This window comes from Callospermophilus lateralis, chromosome 11 (assembly GCF_048772815.1).
Source record: "Callospermophilus lateralis isolate mCalLat2 chromosome 11, mCalLat2.hap1, whole genome shotgun sequence".
NCBI lineage: Eukaryota > Metazoa > Chordata > Mammalia > Rodentia > Sciuridae > Callospermophilus > Callospermophilus lateralis.
The window spans coordinates 54,960,953-54,982,186 of NC_135315.1; the positions used below are offsets into that span (position 1 = coordinate 54,960,953).

General features: G+C 39.6%; 1 protein-coding gene and 1 pseudogene across 2 annotated transcripts; both read right to left on the bottom strand.

The window, feature by feature from the left end:
- Positions 1–35: 35 nt before the first annotated feature.
- On the bottom strand, positions 36–21,002 carry Znf18 (zinc finger protein 18). Of its 2 annotated transcripts, none has more exons than XM_076870352.1 (7): positions 20,966–21,002; positions 16,631–17,099; positions 14,800–14,989; positions 14,311–14,402; positions 5,659–5,743; positions 4,886–4,984; positions 36–1,305 (listed from the first exon to the last, which is right to left on the bottom strand). In XM_076870352.1, the coding sequence occupies exons 2-7, from the start codon at positions 17,015–17,017 to the stop codon at positions 518–520; spliced, it is 1,641 nt and encodes a 546-aa protein (XP_076726467.1). In that variant the 5' UTR covers positions 17,018–17,099; positions 20,966–21,002; the 3' UTR covers positions 36–517. The 2 variants fall into 2 exon arrangements, with proteins under 2 accessions (XP_076726467.1, XP_076726468.1); XM_076870353.1 differs by having other exon boundaries at positions 16,631–17,123; positions 20,966–20,989.
- Positions 8,631–8,984, bottom strand: LOC143410381 (small ubiquitin-related modifier 3 pseudogene; annotated as a pseudogene).
- Positions 21,003–21,234: the final 232 nt, after the last annotated feature.

Genomic DNA, 21,234 nt, shown 5'->3' on the forward strand with positions numbered 1-21,234 from the left:
GGTTACAGTCAATGAACACTTCAGACACAGATACATTAGGGAGTGACTCACCCAAGTTTATTTCAAACCAAAGACACTGGAAGTTAACTTTTTTACCCATGTGAGCTCACTGGCCCTCTATGCCTCCCCTTCTGCATCAGGATACCTGCTCTAGAACCCCAATCCTCAAGGGCTGATTTGAGGTTCTTCCCACAAGCAGTGATTGCAGCCACTTGGTTAATCTCCAGGGAGCACTTCTAAAACTAACCTCTAAGTGAAACTTTGCATCGGGTCCAAAAGAAGAGATGGCCTGAAACAAAAAAACTATTCTTTCTCCTGATAAAGAAGCAAGAATTTAAGCCACTGTAAAATCAGATCCAGAGGTTGATACACCTTCTAATCCAAAATCATGTCCAGGTTCTCTCCCTCCAATCCATGAAAAGAGAATAAGATATCCTCTTAGGAATGCTGTTCCTCCAGGTGGGGCTGAGCATTTTTAAAATAGAGCTGGGGACACACGGGGTCTGAGCGAGCATGGCTACTGAAAAGGCTTCTTTCCTAAGTGGGATCTCTGATGTTTGTCAAGGCTTGAGCTCCAGCTGAAACTTTTGCCACAGTGGGAACATTTATAAGGTTTCTCTCCTGTGTGAACCCTCTGATGTCTATTAAAGTTCGACCTCTGAATAAAGCTTTTCTCACAGATGGGACATTTATAGGGTTTCTCTCCTGTGTGGATTTTCTCGTGGTGGCGCAATCCTGAGAAGTCACTAAAGCCTTTCCCACAGTAATCACATTTACAGGGCTTCTCTCCTGTGTGCGTTCTCTGATGTTTCACAAAGTCTGAGCTCCGCAGAAAGGCTTTTTTGCAGATGGGGCACTGAAAGTATGTCTCTCCGGTATGAGTTCTTTGGTGAAAAACCAACTGTGAATTCCTATAAAAGGTTTTCCCACACTCCCTGCAGGTGGGGAGTTTCTGGGCCATGGGGGCTCGAGGCTGCCCCTTCTGACTGGCCTCTCTTTTCTCCTCCAACCACAAAGCAGACAGTTCTGCTGGAGGAGGATTTGGCATATTCTGACCTACTTGCTTCTCAGAACTTCTCCCATGAGGAGAGAGTTGTTCCCCTGTCCCCTCACCCTGAAGGTTTTCTGGTGCCTCAGGAAGATTTTCTCCTTCTCCAAAGTGTCCAGATTCATCTTCACTGAAGAAATCCTTCAAGGCAGGCTGAGGAAGTGCCTCACCCAAGGTGTGACATGAAGCAACCAGCGGTTCCTGGTCCCTGTGATTTTCCAAGTTCAAGTTCTCTTTGTCGTTCTCTTGTCTATCTCCTGAAAGAAAATTTGAAATGGTTCAATGTTATGCCCTGTTTTCTAACTCATCTCTCAAAGATGGGGTCACCAGAAAATATTCTTCTTACCAAGATAGCATTAGTGAGACAAAAAGAAAACTGTCACGCAGCCTGATGCTCCACACTTGCTTCAACTGCACTGGATTCAGGACTATGTGTTTCAGCTCTAGAGCTAAGAACTTCTGAATAGCAAATGAGGGCTCACAGCAGGCTTTTCTGATCCCCCCCCCCCGCCCCCGCCCCCGCCACAAATCAGCAGCAAGCATTTCTTAAGGGCCAGGAAAAGTATACTATGCACCAGAAGTACTTTTTAAAATGATCTTTTTTTAATCTGATTACATATAAAAGATAAATATGATCACTAAAAAGAATTTGGAAGGAGAAAAAAGTACATACAGGAAAACCAAATCAACCTCAATTGTATTAACCAGATAGAAGTGAACATATGCTTCCTCCCAGACTATTTATTTAATCTACTGTAACTGCTATTTCAGATACAGATGATATTAAATTGTATATATAGTTCTATATCTGGTTATGTAGCATTTAAATTGTAAAGAGTAGCACTGGTCAATTTAACATGGATTCCCCCATTTGCAAGTAATTCAAAAATTCATGAAATTCATTAAGATGTTACTTTCCTATGGGTGCAATGCAACAGGACTTGAGTGTAAAAGTAAATTCTTCAGTCTTTGCTTGAATCCAGAATTTACATGTGCTTTATTTTAGAGATGAGTTCTCACTCAACTCAGGCTAGCCTCAAACTCAGTGATTCTCCTTCCTCAGCCTCTCAAGTAGCTGGGACTATAAATGTGGGCCACTGTACCCAGTTATCTATGCCTTATGAACTCACATAAGCAGTTATATTTATTTTCTCATAATGTAGGTTTTCAATTATTTACTGCTTACAGATGCATATGATAAAGATTTTTATTTTGGCTGTAGGATTTTTTCAACTTTTATGAATTATCCCTTAGATCTAAAGAGGCTGTTTAACTTTCTCTTTCATGGATTCATGTCTTTCCAATTATCTGCCAGAGATTTAGGCTTCTGCTACAGAACTAGGACTGAACTTGTTTATCCTCAAAGCTTTAGAACATGTTCCACTCAAATGGCAAAGGTACTGTCACTTTTCTTTTAAGAAGTTTTTATAAATAGCATCTTAAAGAACTGAGTAATGGCCCATTAGGAAGGTGTCATAATAAACACATGAAGTATTTAAGAATCCTCTTACTGTGGAAATCTATGTTGTTTATTATGTCTTTGCTACTATAAATATGCTGTGATAATCACTTTTCTTCATAAGTTTTTGCCCACAATTCTGCTTAACACTTTAAAGGAATTCTTCAAAGTGGAATTACTGTGTCAATGGGCATGAATATTAAAGCTCTTGACACCTACTGGCAACCTGATTTCCTGAACAACTCTGCCATATTCTAGTATGTGAAACAGGGCAGAGGGGGAGCTGAATAAAGACTCAAATATTCAATGCTTTTAAAATATATGCCATATATAGAGGAAAGGGGCCAAGAAGAGGGAGAAGGAAAGGGAAAGGGAAATACTGGGGAATGATGTTGGCAAATTATATTGTTATATTTTGTGTGTACACAAATATGTAACAATGAATCCCTCTATTTTGTATAATTATAATGTACCTATAAAATATGAAAAAATAAATATATGCCATCAGTGAAAAATGCATTTTCATTGTTTTAAATTTTAAATTCTTAGTTATGAAAGGATATATATTTTTCATATTTATGAGCTATTTTTTAATATCCCAAACCGCTGTCCATTTCTCACTATGAAGTTATTTTTCTTATTAACCTGCTTTAACTTTTTCTATATTAAGAAAAATAACATAGAATATCATTTATCTGTCATGTTTCTGAAAAATGTTTTTCTTCAGCATAGTTACCCTGATTCCATTTGGGGTTATTTTTATGTATAGAAGTTGTGGGGGATTTTACTTTTTAAAGATTCTCAAGCCAATCAATCTTTTCCTAAATAATTTTTTCATCACTTTTATACTTATAAAAAATTTTCCTATCCAGTCACAATAAAAATATTCACTCATTTTTTTCTTCTTACTTTACTTTCATATTATATCTTTTAAAACTATATTTCCAACTTATTTTGGTATAATACATTATGGTTTGGATATGAGGTGTCCCCCATAGCTCATGTGTGAGACAATGCAAGAATGTTTAGAGAGAAAATGATTGGGTTATGAGAGCTTTAATACAATCCATGAATTAATTCTCTAACAAGGATTAACTGAGTGATAACTGTAGCCTGGTAGGCTGCGGTGTACCTTTGGGCTATATATTTTGTACTTGATGAGCAGAGCGCTCTCTCTTTCTCTGCTTCTTGGTGTGATGTCTTGAGCTGTTTCTCTCCACCACATTCTTCCACCATGATGTTCAACTTCATCTTGAGCCCCCAGGAATGGAGCCAGCAGTCTATGGACTGAGACCTCTGAAACTGTGAGCCCCCAAATAAACTTTTTCCTCCTCTAATTGTGCTACTCAGGTCTTTTGGTCACAGCAGCAAAAAAGCTGACTAAAAGAGACATAAATAAAAACTAAACTCATTATTTTTCCCAAGCATCTTTTTATTTCCAGTCTTACCATTAAAGAACAGCTTAGAAGTAAAATTATGGTTGGTGTAGAGCAAAGGTACATGTATAGTACATGCCTAGCATGTGCAAAGACCTGGGTTAGATCCCCCAAATTAAAAAAAAAAAAAAAAAAAAAGAAAGAAAGAAAGAAAAAGAAAATCTTAGGTCTTAGTTGATGCTTTAGCAAAGAAAAATAGTTAATTAGACTACTGTGGCCAAGAACTGCTTCTCCCATCCTTTCCTTTTCTTCTTCTAGGGTTCTGGGATTTATTACATATGTAAAAGTGTGTGAACAGGGATGGGAGTGTATGTACTGGTTGGATAACTAAGTTTTGCACAATTGCCATGTTTTAGAAAAAGTATAGAAAGCAAAGGGTAACTGCCATTTTACAACAGAATACATTCAAATTTCTTCTTCCCCAGTCTTAAAATACATGACTAATATGAATTATTTAATGACTGTTAGGTATGAAGAAATTAAAAAAACATGTTTCTCTGTTTGTTTATTTTATTTTGCTGAGGGTAGGTGGTTACTATTCACTATAACCAGAATGAGAAAATTCTAGTTACTTTGAACCTTCTTGCTAGGATTGACAATAATGGTTATTATAAAATCTTTTTTTATGGAGTTCTTGCTATATCTCTACATACAGGTCCTCAATGTGTAACTCTTAACTCTGAGAAACAAAGCTATTACAAGAGACAAGATTGATGACAGCAAATCCAATGTGTGTGTGATCTTCCTTTCATGATTAAATATATGAATTAACAGCCCTATAGCCAGAGAAAAGGACACTTAACTTTGGATTCAAACCAGACTGGCCCAATCAGGCTAGGTCTAATCAATGGAATAGAAACTAAAGTCCTAATACATCCTCTTCCACCTTCAATTTAAAACAGGAAATAAGAAAGAGCTCCAGAGCAATGATAAATCACTCACCTACACAAGTGAGTCGTGGGATCTTCTGAAGCTGCAGCCCTGTAAGCTCTTCCCCATACACTGTTGAATTAGTCAGGTCAGGTTTAGTGTTGGAAATGCCTGTGACAGAAAGATAAGCATGTGGGCCTTCATGAATGGGGATGTCTGGGAGCTCAAGCTGTTTCTCAAAGGAACACCCCAGCATGAAGGGAAATGTGAAGGCTCCAAGAGCACTTAGGGAAGCTTACCTGAGAATAGTGCATGGAAAAGGTTAAGACACCAGTTTTCACTATTAGACCAGGACATATGTAAAGGCCACAAAAACAAGAATCTGGACAGGTAACTAGCAGACCACTGTCAGGCTGGTGAAAGGATCGTGATAGAGATTTCACCAGTGGTTATTCTGAGGCAGTGTGATTTAGTAGGAAAGAGCCTGGATTCTGAGCCAATCACAATTAATCCCATCTTAATTTGGCACTTAAGAGCTCTGTAACAATGAGCAAGTGCTGAGCTGGCACTCACTTCCATCATTTTTAAAGAGAAATACCCACTTCATAAATTAAAGATGTTACTGTACATAACTCTCAAAAATGTTCTGGAATACAGAACACTTTTAATACAAGGAAATTCTGACTATAACTCTGCAACTCGCTCCAGTTCCTAACTGTGTCTCTAAATGACTTCCTTTACCCACAGAACTTAAATTTGAGCAGATATCTTTGAGTGCAAAGAAAATGCCTAACAGTTTTCCATTCTTTCCATCTCCTTTTGTTAAAGCTGACCCATGCCCTCACCTCCTGAGACCATTTTCCCATAGGTCTCCAGCATGAGATCCCAGTATTGCTCCTTTTGACTGGAATCCAGGTGTCTCCAGTGCTCCTGGAAAAAATACAATGCTGTCACTCCAATGAAGGTGTTTAAACCTACATTTCTTTCCTATAGGAAAGCTGACAAGAATGGAATATGCTGTAGGATCCTACTCATCAGCAGATCTAAGAACATAAGGGAGAATGGGTCAAGAAACAAACAGGGAAAGGGGAAAATGACAATACTTCACATCAGTATTTTTTGTTTTGGTTAGAAAACACTTAGGGCTTAAGTTCTGGTTTTGTGGGAGACTGCAGGTATTTAAGAGTGGAAAACATACAGGAGAAGCCTTTTCTATACTGTTCCTTTTTTTAACTCTTTCAAGTGCTTATAATATGAGTTTGGCAATAGAACCTGATATATTCATTATTTAATGAAAATTCAAGAAGGAAAACAAAGAAATTTAAAAGGAACTTGTTGGGAAAGCAAGTAAAAATCAGCGAAAATGTGAGAAGAGTCAATAGTGAAACCAACTGTTTTGTAAGCCTTACTCTGAAACAAAAATTGGTAGATTCAAAAGACAGATGTTGCAGCCATTCACCCCTGGAATTTCTCAACAGTTCTGTATGCACAGCCTAACATCAAATTAGTTTTATTCCTAGTCAGGGGAAAACTGATGTTTTCTGGAGCAAGCTACCCCTCTATTATCCACAAAGCAGGTATCTTTTCCCATGGAACCAGACTAGAAACAAAATTGGGAATGCCACCCAGCTAGGATTTACTTTTATAAATTCTAATTTCAATCTCCCCACTATGAAGTAGACCATTGGAAACTTGGAATGATTAGCAACCATCCTTTGGAATAGAATATATGGGGCTTCAAGTCCCAGCCTTGCTAATTTCTAGTTGTATAACTTCGAGCAAGTTACTTAACCTTTTAGAGTTCTGGTCCTCACCTAATGACAGTACTGAACTCAAAAACTTGTAGGGAGGTTTGGAAGAAACAAGACAGTGTCTACTGTTTTCAAAGCACATCATACATTTCATTTATAGCAATCATCAGTTTATTAAATACTTATATGTGTACGTATATATATGTATAAAACACACACACACACACACACACACACACACACACACACACGTATTTGATTAATCATCACCTCTACTAGCACTAAACTCAAGAAAAGGACTTGGTCCTACTCTCCATATATTGTCAGGCTAAAATAAAGCTCTTGACCAAGTCTTCAGTAGATGATTTATTATTACCATTCTCTGAAGTCTCCCGGACTCATCCTCCAGGCTTTGCAGGAAAACTAAGGAAGGGATTCTGTTTATTTTCAGGGAGCCTTAAGTTTATAGCCAGTCTTTATGTTGTAATAAGTCAGAGGCATAAATGAGGAGAGGAATGATGAAGTCATCCTCCTATCACATACAATAAATATATATATCCCTCAGGAATGGCATTCTCATCCTGAAGCAAATCTGTCCTAGTCATCAAAGAAGGTAGTCTTATGGTTTGGATGTGAGGTGTTCCCCAAAAGCTCACATATGAGACAATGCAAGAAGGTTCAGAGGAGAAATGATTGTGTTGTAAGAGTCTTATCCCAATCAGTGAATTAATCTCCTAATAAGGATTAACTGAGTGTACTGAAGTGGTAGGGTGTGGCTAGAGGAGGTGGAAATTGGGGTGTGGACTTGAGGTACATAATTGTATCTGGCTAGTGGAGCTTCTTTCTCTGCTCCCCGCTCACACCTATGAGCTGCTTCCCTCTGCCACACTCTTCCACCATAGTGTTCTTCTTCTTTTTTTTTTTTAACCAAACTATCTTTACTGTTTATAGTAGTAAAGGGTAACATAATGTACAAATTGGTGAACAAACAACAGAGCCAACAACATCCCACCAGAACCCATACAGCAAAACAGGAAATTAGGACATTTCTGCAAGATCTCAAGCAAGCGAGGTGATGGGTCACTGTCAGGTGACTATAAAAGGCAGAGAATGACCATCAAGCAGCAATGGATCCTTACACGACGATAGGCAGAACTATGAACATTTTAATTGGTATAGATTCCCAAGTATCTCACAGAACTGGAGTAACTATTCTAATGCATAATTTCGATACTTATTTGAACAATGGCAAAGTAAAAATCCATAAGAACACTAAAGTCACCTTTCTGTGGGTTTCTTTTGCAAGCACACTTTGAAGCAGCTCTTTATAACATAATTGCAAATTCAGTGATATTTCATTTTACTTTATATAAAGACCATAACTATCTGTTAGAAGTAAATCTGAGGCCATGATACAATTAACAAATGAGAAATATGGTAATTATTTCCTAGTTTTGAAAAGATAAAAGCTGGTTTTGGTTGTGCCAATCATTGCCCACATAACCACACCCAGGCACTGAGTGCAGAGGTGTCATCCTGGGCCTCAGACCCAGAGGGGACACACTCAGGAGCAGAAAGCACTTGGGCCTTATTACTGAAGGACTTATTTTGTTTTTTACCTTTGAAGAAGTATTCCAGTATTTTGCCTTCAACTATACCATATGCTTGATAAAGTCTGTCATTTTCAGCTTTTAGAATTTTAATAATGCGCCTGGTGGAATTCCACCCCCAACACTCTCCCTCAGATGCACAGTGTGAACATGAGCTCTTCACGTGATTTGGACAAGTAGCTCCAGCAGTAACCACTACTCGAGGGGTGAGAGCCTGGCCACAGACTGAAAGCCAACATTTGGCCACAGGTTTGAAGGAAAACATGTTTTGAGAGGGGCAATGAACAAAACCAAGAACAAAAGCAAACCCAAAACTTTAAAACTCATTTCACAAAGAGAACAATGTGATTGGCCCAATGCAAGCTGTAGACTCATCCCTGCAGAGTTTTGAGCTGCACTTGAAGTGCTTCGAGGATCGTTTTGGTGAGTGTTCTTGTCTTTCTCGGACTCCTCTGTGATCAGCGTGGTCGCTCACCATTCAATAACAAATGCAAGGACGATGGCAGGGTGTGGAGTGGTCCCTCTGGAGGCCTTGCCTCCGGTCTGCTGCTGGAATACGTCAATGGTGTCCTCAACCTCCATCTCCAGCTGGGCTGGAGTGTCTGTTTCATTAATTGGTTGCCCATCAAACCTGAATCTAATCTGTCTCATTGACAAGCCCTGCCTCTCGCAGTAGGCCTTCATCAGCTTGCTCAATGGGGTGTGCCTCTTGATCTTGAACTGCACCACTGAGCCATCCTGCCCCACCACCTTCAGGTTGATATGGTCATTCTCCGCCTTCACACCCTCCTTGGGCTTCTCCTTGGACATGGCTGCACAGCGACGGCAGCGAGACACAGAGGTGGAAGAGGCAGTGCAAAGCGGGCGAGTCACGCTCTGGGCCCCGGCCGCTCTCCACCATAATGTTCTGCCTCACCTCAAACTCCGAAAAAGGGATCTGGCCTTCTATGGACTAAGACCTCTGTAACTGTGAGCCCTCAAATAAACTCTTCTTCCTCTATAATTGTGCTGGTCAGGTCTTTTAGTCACAGCAGTGAAATAGCTGACTAAAACAGGTGGAAATGACTCAAGGAGAAAGGAGACACCAAAAAGTCTTGAATTAGAAGATGCTCAGCCAAAATAATTTTATAAAGGAAAATCTGAATCTTTTAGTGTGGAAAAAGGCAGGAAACTAGAACTATAACTAGAACCACACTTTTAAATATTTTTTAATTGTCAATGGACCTTTATTTTATTTATATGTGGTGCTTAGAATCAAATCCAGTGCTTCATACATGTTAGACAAGCATTCTATCACTGAGACACAACCCCAGCCCTAGAACCACATTTTTAATATGAATTTCAATTTAAAATGTTTAAAAGTCTGCACTAAGCCAGGGATACTGGTGCATGCCTATTATCCCAGTGACTGGAGAGGCTGAGGCAGGAGGATGATAAGTTCAAGATCAGCCTCAACAAGACCCTGTCTCAAACTAAAAAGTAAAAAGGATTGAGGATATATAGTTCAGTAGTAAAGTTCCTCTGGGTTCAATCCCCCATACCAGTTTAAAAAAAAAAAAAAAAAGTATGAGCGGCTGGCAGTTTATTTTGTTAATGCTCTATAAATAAGGCTATTTTAATAACCTCCTGAAGATAACCAGCCTGAGCAAATCTTGCTGAAAACAGGAGTCCTTAGTCTTCATGGTCAGAACACATGGATCCTCACTTCAGTGTTAGTAAAGAAAAGGACACAGCCACCAAGCTCAGTAATGTCTGACTGGATGGCCAGTTTGCTCAAGAAAAGGACTTGGTCCTACTCTCCACTGCCTGTGACACAGTAGGCACTCAACATACATTGTCAGGCTAAAATAAAGCTCTCAGACCAAGTCCTCAGTAGATGATATATTATTACCATTCTCTGAAGTCTCCCGGACTCATCCCCAGGCTTTGCAGGAAAACTAAGGAAGGGATTCTGTTTATTTTCAGGGACCCTTAAGTTTATAGCCAGGCAATATGTTGTAATAAGCCAGAGGCATAAATGAGGAGAGGAATGATGAAGTCATCTTCCTATCACATATAATACATATATCCCTCAGGAATGGCATTCTCAGTCCTGAACCAAATCTGACCTAGGCATCAAAGAAGATAGTGTTATGGTTTGGGCCTATTCCATGGGGACAAGAAGAATCATCAGTACAAGACAAAAAAGGATATTAGCCTCAAAGCCCACAAGGGTTCATCAGTTTATTCAAAAGCCAGAAAAGTTACTTTCAGGAGTCTCTGAACAGTGTACCTCCAGCTTAAAGTGACACACTTACTCAAAGGAGCTGCCAAGATGCTCAAGAGTATGAATGAAGCCCCCACTTAAGACACAGAATGCAAATACTAGCCATCTTGCTCTTTTCTCATATTTAGAGAGAAGAAAAAAAGTCCAACTTCCAAACAGCTCTGTTTTTGTGTGGAAATAGCACCATCTTGTGGATTGATAAGACATTATGACACCTGACTTCACAAGGAGTGCTCCTATCCTACATGTTTGAAAAAAATATCTGGGAGGTAAATGCATCCATCCCTCCAGTCTAGATGAGGGTCCAACTTAGTCATGGTTTCTGATGATAAAGTACTACTGTGTAGTGATAGTGACCCCACTTCTTTATTCTAGTATTATTCACAAAGCTCCTAATGCATGCATTAGATCAGAAGTAATTATTTATATTTAAAATTTCCTTCAAACTTCCAATGAATTCATTAAATATCAAGGTTTTTCCTGAGGCAGATAATTGTTTTTAGTTTGGGGGAGGGATGTTGGGATTGGGTGGGGATGATGTTTGTTTGAGTGATTCATAATCAGTTACTAGCTCCAGGTAGAAACATGTATATGTATATGTAATTGTCAATAATGGATTGGTGCTGCCAAGTATTCTGATCTTTTAAAGTTCTCCAGAACAGGAAATGGCTAATGTCCGTGTACTCCACTAGTTAAAACATATTAATAAGTTATATATGACTGTCATAGGGATACTGTATGTAAGAGGCAATAATCCTCTATGCCTGATTGAAATATTTCACAGAATACCTCATTCATTCATCCATTCATTCATTCATTCATTCAGCTAGAGATTAAACCTTTGTTCTCATGTGCTCTAGCACTGAAGTATATGTCCAGCATCCCAAATCTTTTTCACCAAGTAACCTCCTGCTTAACATCTTGACTTGGTTTCTGGAACCCTGATTCACTAAAAAAGGCATATTCCTCTCCTGCCACTAAAAAAGGCATATTCCTCTCCTGCCAAAGATAAACTGCAACACTGGTATTCTACTTTCTAAGTCTCTCAACCCAGAAAGCTGAAACTCAGACCCTGGTCTAGATATGGCATCAAGGACCACCTATTATTTATAGCCTTCTCTATTTTTGCCTTTACTCTGAAGTACTTCCCAAAACAAGTCCCAAGAAGATAACTTTCAAAATTTTAAACAATATTTCAATTGAGATGTATTGATTCCTGAAGAATTTTTTAAATCAAATACAACTTTTCAAAGTTAGTAATTAACATAATCAGCACCACATAAAAATAAACAATTACACCTGTCCCAGAGACTTTGTTTTAAACCCAGAATAGAGTATCAGGAACTAGGTTCTCTTTCTGCATTGAACAACTAAAAAGGGAGACAAAATATATGAAGTGATGGCTTCCAGATGTTGCACATTAAGCAGAAAAGAGGTCCCTGAAAGCAAGCAAACAAATGGTCCTATAGTTGTCCAAACATAATTCCTGGAGAACCCAGGCAGCAGCACAGAAAGGAGGAACCCAAGTGGAGTCAGGAGGCCCCCAGAATTAAGCAGAAGGAGCTCAGAGTCTGAAGAGGCCACTGTGGTTAGAGTTAGCAGGGCTGAAGATCAGAGACGAAGAAGCTATACAAAGAGAGGTTGAGAGATCTACAGAGGGGTCCTCCTCAAGTCGGAGAAAAGGATCACACGAAAGAATCAGAGGGAACATTCAAACTCACACAGCTACTTCTACCAGCTAGAGTGGAAAACCCAGTAGAGTAAGAGGTAGTAGGCAGAATACTCAGAAGGCTACTGCCACAGGAGGGGGTAAAATTAACCCTATATTAAAGGCTTTTCTATAAAGTAATCCCACTTAGCCAGACATGGTGATGCACATCTGTCATCCTAGCAACTTAGGAAGGCTGAGTCAGGAGGATTGCAAGTTCAAGGCAGGCCTCAGCAACTTAGCAAGACCCTATCTTAAAATAAAATTTAACAGGGCTGGGGTGTAGCTCAGTGGTAGACCACTCCTGGTTCAATCCCTACTATGGCAAAAACAAAAACTAGTAATCTCCGTTAATCCAAGTTTCACTTTCCATGGTTTATTACTCATAGTCAACTGTGGTCTGAAAATATTAAATGGAAAATTTCAGAAATAAACAATTCGTAAGTTTAAATTGCACATCATTCTAAGTAGCAAGATAAAAACTCTCACAGAACAAGAATCATCCCTTTGTCTAGCATATCCACATTGTACACACTACCCACCTGTTAAAGTCATTTAGTAACCATGTTGGTTATCAGATCCACTGTTATGGTATCCCAGTGCTTGTTTTCAATGACCCTTATTTTACATAATAAAGGCCCAAAATATAAGAGTAGTGGATATGTCAAAGAGAAGTCATAAAGTGCTTCCTTTAAGTGAAAAATACGAAAGTTTTCAACATGATAATTTTTAAAACTCATATGCTGAGGTTGCACAAGTTATGGCCAAAGTGAGCAGTAAATATGTAGTCATTCACCTCATTTTATCTCATCACACAGGTCTTGTGTCATCTCACATCACACCACAAGGGTTAAGAACAAAACAATAAGATATCTGAGAGACCACATCCAGATATATTTTATTATAATATATTGTTATAATTGTTCTAATTTATTATTAGTTATTAACCTCTAATCTTTCCTGATTTGTAAGTTAATCATAGGCATGTTAAGGATATGAAAAAAAAATTATATATGGTTCCAGGAATCCACTAGAGGTACTGAAACACATCTCCTCCAAATCAGAGGAAACCACTGTATAACAAATTTTGTCCAACCAATTTACTGCATCCCAGAGCGAAGCTCAAGAACACTTATGGAAATACAAAAATATCCACTATCCAGGCTGGGAATGAAGCTTCACAAGCACAAAATCCTACATTCAATCCTCAGCACAAAAAAACATAAATAAAGTTAAAATTAAAATTAAATAAAACCAGTGAGAGCTGGGGCTGTAGCTCAGAGGTAGAGTGCTTGCCTTGCACATGTGAGGCACTGGGTTCAATCCTTAGCACCACATAAAAATAAACAAATAAAATAAAGATTTTTTTTAAAGTGAGAATATATTAAGGTAAACAAAAAACATATACTATATGTAGAACAACGAAAATAAAAATAAGACTTATTGGCATGATTCCATTGTATATAAAATCTGAGAAAGCACAAACTAATGTGCGGTAACAGAAAGTAGATCCTTAGTTATCTCGGGATGATGTGGGAAGGCAAAAAGGGATAGGAGAGAGGAAACTTTAGAGTGTGGTGTGTATATTTACTATACTGATTGTGGTCATGGTATTAGGACCAAATATGATGTCAAAACTTTCCAAATTGTACATTTTAGATATGTGTAGTCAGTTTGCTTATTTTATTTTTACATAAAGTCAGCGAGTCACCTGTTGTACATTAGAAATAACCATTCAAATTAAAATGACTCCCATGAAAACTATACTAGGAAATAGATTTTTCTTTTCTTTTCTGTTTTGTTTTTGTTTTGTCCTATGTTACCCATTCTCAATTCTTCTAACTCAGGTTCTGAATAGCCAGGATTATAGGCATGTGCCACCACACCCAACCAAGACAGTCTTAACATAACCTAAAAGTAATAAAGAGATGACCATACTTGGGTAGAGACAGGATTTGCCATATTCCTTTACTCCAGATGACAATTAGGAAACATTCTGTCTTAAGTAAAAACACAGAGTTCATTCTATATTTACTATAACTGTTACCCAACCAGGTCTTCCTGTTTACTCCCCTTCAGTAACTGTACCCCTGGCAATCCTCCTGCCCAATGACAAACCCTTGAAGCCTGGTTCCAGGGAAGAGAGCAGGGACCCAGCTCACCTGGGGGACAGCAGGGAGAAGTGCAGCTCCAAAGTCCTGGTCTCTAATGAGCCTTTCCTCAGGTTGGGCAGGAAGCTGGGAAGCAGCCAGAGCTGCAGTGAGAAAAGGAAGTTTTCAGAATCTAGATGTTTTCCTTAACCACTCCCCAGAGAGTACAGAAAATAATCCCCACAAATTAGAACAATCCATTCTGCCATTCGAATTTCAGGATTTGAGTTTACCTTCTAACAAATTCCCCCACCAAACTTCCAGTTTTCTTTCTTTCTTCCACTCTCTGTCCTGAGAACCAAAATCCAAATGGTCTGGCCTCAACACAAAGTGGTTTAAAATACAAAATTGAATGTCCAAGTCAAACTGGTACATGTAAATCTACCTTTTCCAAACTTTCAGGGACACCGTATCATTTCAACTAACACTAGGCCTACTGACCACAATCCCTAAATTTCTCCAAGACAGCACCACACACCGCCATGGATAACTGCTCCTCACCTAATTCTGGTTCCACTTCAGATTCCTCTTTCACCATGTGACTGAGCAGCTCCCGAGGTCCTGTGGATGTACTCTGAAGTCCCAACTCTGGAGGTGCCACTTCAAGCTGGGGCTCCACTTCACCCACTTGGCATATGGAGGATTCCTTCTTCTCTGATAAGATTTCCTGTCCTAGAACTTGAATGCTTATCTAGAGAACAGACAACACTAATTACTAAAGGATGCAGAGTTAGGATTTCTAAAGCATATGGAGCAAGCCTCCTGTAACAGACTGGAAGATAGTCTTCCTAGAAGATACGGAATAAGTAGAGAAAGAGAAAACCAGCTTCTACTTTTAGTCTAGCAGGAAACAATGAATGGACTATCAGAAGAGACACTAAAAGCTAAGGCCTGAATCAGCCTAGGAGACCTCTAAAACATGCCACTATATTGTTTCTACTAGACATTCTCCACCAATTAAAACTCAGGTGTTTTTTAATAACTCAAATGTTCTAAACATAGAATGGGAAGGGAGACTTTATCTTCAATCCCTAATGGCTTAAGCATTGAAAGTCACAGAGTCAGAATTAGGTGAGGTATGAAGAAATGCAGATGTGTTGTAAAAAACATAATTAGGCCAGGTCTAGTAGCCCACACCTGTAATCTCAGCTAATTGGGAGGCTGAGGCAGGAGGATCACAAGTTCAAGTCTGAGGCAGGCTGGGCAAATTAGTGAGACCCTGTCTTAAAACATAAAAACAAACAAACAAAAAAAAAGGGTTGGGGATGCAGCTCACTGGTAGAGCATCCCTGGGTTTGATCACCAGTACCAAAAAAAGGAAAAAAAAAAATGGTCTTTGTCCTTGATTCCTGGCATATAGCTCCTAGAACCCTTGTAACTTCCTAAAAGAAATGTCTTTTGTTATTCATAATGGCCTTATCAGCCATACCAGAAGTTATGCCAATGAGTTAACTATTAGTGAATCCTAGATAGCTTCAGGATGAAGGTAGATTGACAGAGAAACTAACCATGTGAAGTTTAAAGAATTGAAACTTCAATGCCCCAATATCCTAACTTCTGGAGAAGGGAAAGAAATTGAAGATCTTCAATCACCAATGGAAATGATTTAATCAATTGTGTAGAAACAGTGAGACCCTCACAAAAACTTTTTCTTTTCTTTTTGCTTAATTTTTTTTTAGATGTTAATGGAGCTTTGTTTTATTTATTTATTTTTATGTGATGCTGAGGATCGAACCCAGTGCCACACACATGCTAGGCAAGCATTTTACCACTGAGCCACAGCCCAGCCCTCATAAAAATTTCTTAATGCTGGAGCTCAGGGAGCTTCCACGTTGTTGAATTGACTGAGGTACTATTAAGTACACCAGGAGAGGGGAGGGAAGGGAAACACCCCATGTACCTCTCCCATTTGACTGCTAGAGAGTTGTATCCTTTATAGTAAACTGGAAACAGTAAGTACAGTGCTTTCCTGAATTCTGTATGCCATTCTAATTATCAGATCTGAAGAGGAAACTGTGAGAACTGCCCAATCATAGCCAGATTTTCAGAAGGACAGCTCATGCCTAGAACTTGAAACTGGCATCTGAAGTTGGGGAACAGTCTTGTGGGAGTGGGCCTTGCATGGGTGGTATAAGTGCTAACTCCAGATAATGTCAGAATTGAACTGAAATGCTGAATGCTCAGTTTGTGTCAGAGAATCAGAGAATTGGTTTTTGGTGTGGAAAATCCCACACATTTGGTGTCATAAATGGTATCAGAAATAAGACAATATACAGGATGAGCACCAGAAAAGCTCTGTGCTTCACTCACAGATAATAATACTTCTGCTTACCCACTGCCACAGTCTCTGCGGATCTCCTTTTAAGCTCTCCACAAGGGTCACTGCTTCTTCTCCACTGCCTGGACACTGTTTCCGCACCCACATCTGGATCTCTCCAGGGAGAATGGTCAGAAACTGCTCCAACATGAGAATCTCTAGGATCTGCTCCTTGGTATGAACCTCTGGCCGCAGCCACTGGAAACAGAGCTTTCGAAGTTGTCTCAGGGTCTCCTGGGGCCCAGACAGCACCTGGTAACGAAACTGTCTGAAGAGCTGGCGTGCAGTCTCAGGGCTGGAGAGCTCCCCTTGAGGGGCAGCATCTGGTCCAGAGAATGAAAAGTCTTCACTCCTCGACAATGAGGGCAGCAGGCCTAGGGCCTGCCCCAGGTCAATGGGCATTGTCTGGCTTTACAAGTTCTTTTAGGAGAAGTGTTTCTGAGGTGGGATTGTCTCTGGGAAGAACCAAATCCTCTCAGGAATGCTAAAGAGAGGATGATATTGAGTGCTACACAGAGGAGAAAAACACATTTTCAAAAAGAACAATGCATATGCCCTACCTGAATAGCCCTAAGGTCAATCATGGGTCTTTTGAAATGGCTCAACATATACACTATTCTATTTTGAAAGATGCAAACTTGAAACCTCAGAGCAAACTTGATACCATTATCTAAAGAGCCAGCATTGCCCTGATGCTGTATAATGTTCTCCCTTGGTCATCAAATATCTAGACCATGTAAAGAAGGAAACGCACTACATAAGCATTTTTACTATTGGTTTCCAGGTAAACAGCTCTTCTGCAAAACATTTCTGTATCTGCAGGTTATAAAATGAAGCTGGACAAAGACACTCATGCCCTAGGAATATAGGCTGAAAGGATGAGCTGCTTCCATAACAGATGAACAGGCACCCTCTGCTTCATGCTCCCACTATGATACATATACCGTGCCACCACATGCCAAAGCATCAAGGCTAAGTGACAATAGGTTGAAAACTCTGAAACTGTGAGCCAAAATAAACCTTTCCTCCATCTAAGTTGTTTATCTCAGGTATTCAGACACAGTGATGAAGAGATGACTAACATAGAAATTCAGAAGATAGCAACTGAGTAGCAGTAAGGGCAAGGTTAATATTAATATATTTAAGCAGAGTCCAGTGGCACACACCTGTAATGCCAGCAACTTGGGAGGATGAGGCAGAAGAATTGCAAGTTCAAGGCCAGACTCAGAAACTTTGTGAAGCCCTAAGCAACACAGTGAGACCCTGTCTCTAAATAAAAAACAAAAAAGGCTTGGGGACGTAGCTCAGTGACAAAGCACTCCTGGGTTCAATCCCCAGTAGAAAACAAAAACAAAAAAATATATACATAGTATATATATATATATTTATTTATATATATATATATATATATATATATATATATATATATTAAAAGGATCAGTAACTTCATATTTCATATTTATGGTTAACTTTCATGCAGGTGTTTTTAACAATGGATTAGTAGTCAGTCTGTAAATGTTATGAAGGAGCAAAAAATCATCAGTCCTCCATAATACTAATGGCAATAATCAAAACACACACACACACACACAAAAGTCACCTGGATTTCTGGTTGAATCAGAGATCAGTACACAATTCTAGCTTTTTTAATAGCTGCATTTTTCTTGAGGTGTAATAAGCAACATTCTTCAAAAATAATTCTTCCTTATCAGAATATCATTTAAAAATCAAAAAAGAAGAGGATGGCCCCATAAGCTCTTGGGATAAGGGTTGGATTGCAATCAGTATGAAGAAACTGCAAGGTTTAACAAGGAGCAGTTGTGACAGTGTTAAAAGCAAAAGACAGAAGCCAATTGATAATGAGAGACACCAGAGTTTTCAACAATCCAGAATGAAAAGACTCCCTTAACACTTGTGTTAGTCAGCTTTTCATCCCCAAATACCAAACACAAACAACTAGGAGGAAAGGTTTATTGGGCTCACGGTATCAAAGGTTTCAGTGCAAGGTCAACTGGCTCCACTACTTTGAGCTTGAGGTGAGGTAAAGCATCACTGCAGAAAGGCATGCTCAACTCATGGCAGCAGGGAAGCAATATCAAAAACTGCAAATATAAACAGACTAAACACTCAAATTACAGGACAGAGTTTATCTAACTGTAAAAAGCAAGACCCAATTATATGCCATCTGCAAGAGACAATTTAAATATAAAAATATGGATAGGTTGAAAATAAAAGGATGAGAAAAAGTCTATGCAAAGAGCAAACATAGGAAAGTTGATATGGCTAGTATGTGACCAAGACAAAGAGAAAAATAAAGAGTCATTTCCTTACGAAAAATAATTCATGAAAAATAAATAATTACTGTGGCTATACCAGTACAAGTAGATGTCATATGAAGAGAAATAAGACTATTTCAGGGCTGGGGGTGTAGTTTAACAGTACAGTTCCTGCCTAGCATGCATGAAGCCCCCAGTTCTAGAGGACAGGGGGTAATATTCCACTAGAACAAATAATTCAAATCACATAAAACACATAACCCTAAATGTGTATGTATCTAGTAACAATTCTAAAGGACAAATCTTCAGTGTGAGTTGGAGATTTTTATATCCTTCCTCAGTAACTGATAAATATGCAAAACCAAAAATCAATAAGATATAGAAAATGTGAATAACATTATAGCCAACTAATTAACATCTACAAGACACTAGACCCAACAACTGCAGAATATACACTGATTTTTGCATAATAAACACTATCAAAACAGATCATATGTATAATTAAATTTCAAAAGACTGGAAACTTAAAGTACATATTCTCTAGCCACAGTGCAATTAAATTAGAAATGAATAACAATATTTAGAAAAATCCCAATTTATGGAAATTATTAAAATAACCCATAGTCAAAATATATAGGAAAGAAAATTAAAATACATTTTCATAATAAATGATAATAAAAACAGTATCTCAAACTTTGTGGAAAGCAGCTGAAGTATTTCTTACAGGGAAACCTACATTCAAAGAAATATCTTTAAAAAAAAAATGAATGAGGAACTAGGAGCATACTCAGGGCTACAGTACTTGCCTAGCACGCTCAAGACCCTAGGTTCAAGCCTCAGCACCACTTTAAGAAAAAAGGAAAAGCATAATATATGTATTACATAAAATAAAAATTTAAAATGCTTATGTGCAAAAATCCTTCATTATCTAAATGAATTTGGCTTCTGAGTTTTAAATAACAAGTGCCAAGATTTCAAACAGCAAGATACTGATGTGTAAACTTATTCAAATTTAGTTGTTTCCTGAATTATGACAGCAATTTAGATAACATTTAGGAGAAATGCCATTAAGGGGAAAACTATACATCTGGTGTTAATTAATATACACTATTATAGTAGTAAGAAAAATGTCTTTTAAGTTTCAAAATTATTTCACTTAATAGAGGGCTTATGAGTTTATAGCCCATCGACTTCCGGAGGATCTGCTCCCATTAGTTATCAAAAAAAAAAAAAAAAAAAAAACCAACCAAAAACACCTAAATTACCTACCACAAATGCATACTTGTTATTAAGACTTTAACAAATCAGAATTTTTAAATGTGCACCTATATATAAGCTTTCTTATAAGTTACATGGTTACACATATAAGTAACCATTTGTTGAGCAGCTATTATTATCCTCTATTAAACTCTGCTCACGGTATTTTTGATCTTCACAATCACCCTACAAGGTTACCTATTAAAGTTCACAGATCTGGAAACTTGGAGGCTCACAAGTGAACCAAATTCTAACCTAGAAAGTGCTAAAGCCTGCGATTAGGGGAGGAGCACTGCCAACGTTTTTTAATTTGGGAGGCTGGGGGTGGGGGGGCACTTTTGGGATTGTCATAAATGGATGGGGGCAGCTACTGGCATTTAGTGCCTGGACTAGACTGTGCTAACCAGTGGAAGGGTCTCCACCCTGAGTCCTCTGACCCCCACCGATAGCACCCTGATGAGAAAGACCCTAGGTTACATCAGGTCGGTAGCCCTCCTCCTGAGACTCATTTTTCAGTCGTCCGTGGAAAGCAGCGGGGACGTTTTCCATTCCCGGCGCACAGACCCGGCAACACCCCCAGGAGCCGAGCCAGGTCGGGTTGCAGGCGTGTCCCCCGCACCCGGAGCCTAAGCACAGCCCGGGCGGCCCCTCCCCCGCCCTCGCCGCGAGCGCGCTCCCTGGCGCACAAACGCGCGCGTCCGCTGACTCCGCCGCCGCTCCGGGTGGCCCGCCTGAGTCTCTCGCTGACGGGGGGGAAGCCAGGCCCGTCACGGAGCGACCAACAGCCGGGCCAGCCCAGCCCAGCCCACGAGCTCACCTCGGCCCGAGGCGCCGACTCGGGCGCACTTCCGGGAGCTGAGCAGCTGCGCGCGCCACCAGCGGAGAGAGACGCGCGGCGCCGGAGTGGGGCGGGGCGGGGTTAGGGGGCGGGGCCTCGGAGCCTGAATTGAGGTTGAGGCTCCGATTGGCGGCCAGTGAGCCACGCCCCAAGGCCTCGCGCCGCCGCCCAGGATCTAGGCTGCTGTAGTCCGCTGCAGAGCCTACTCTGCCACTCTTTCCTTCCTCCATTCATTTAAGCTTGGTGCA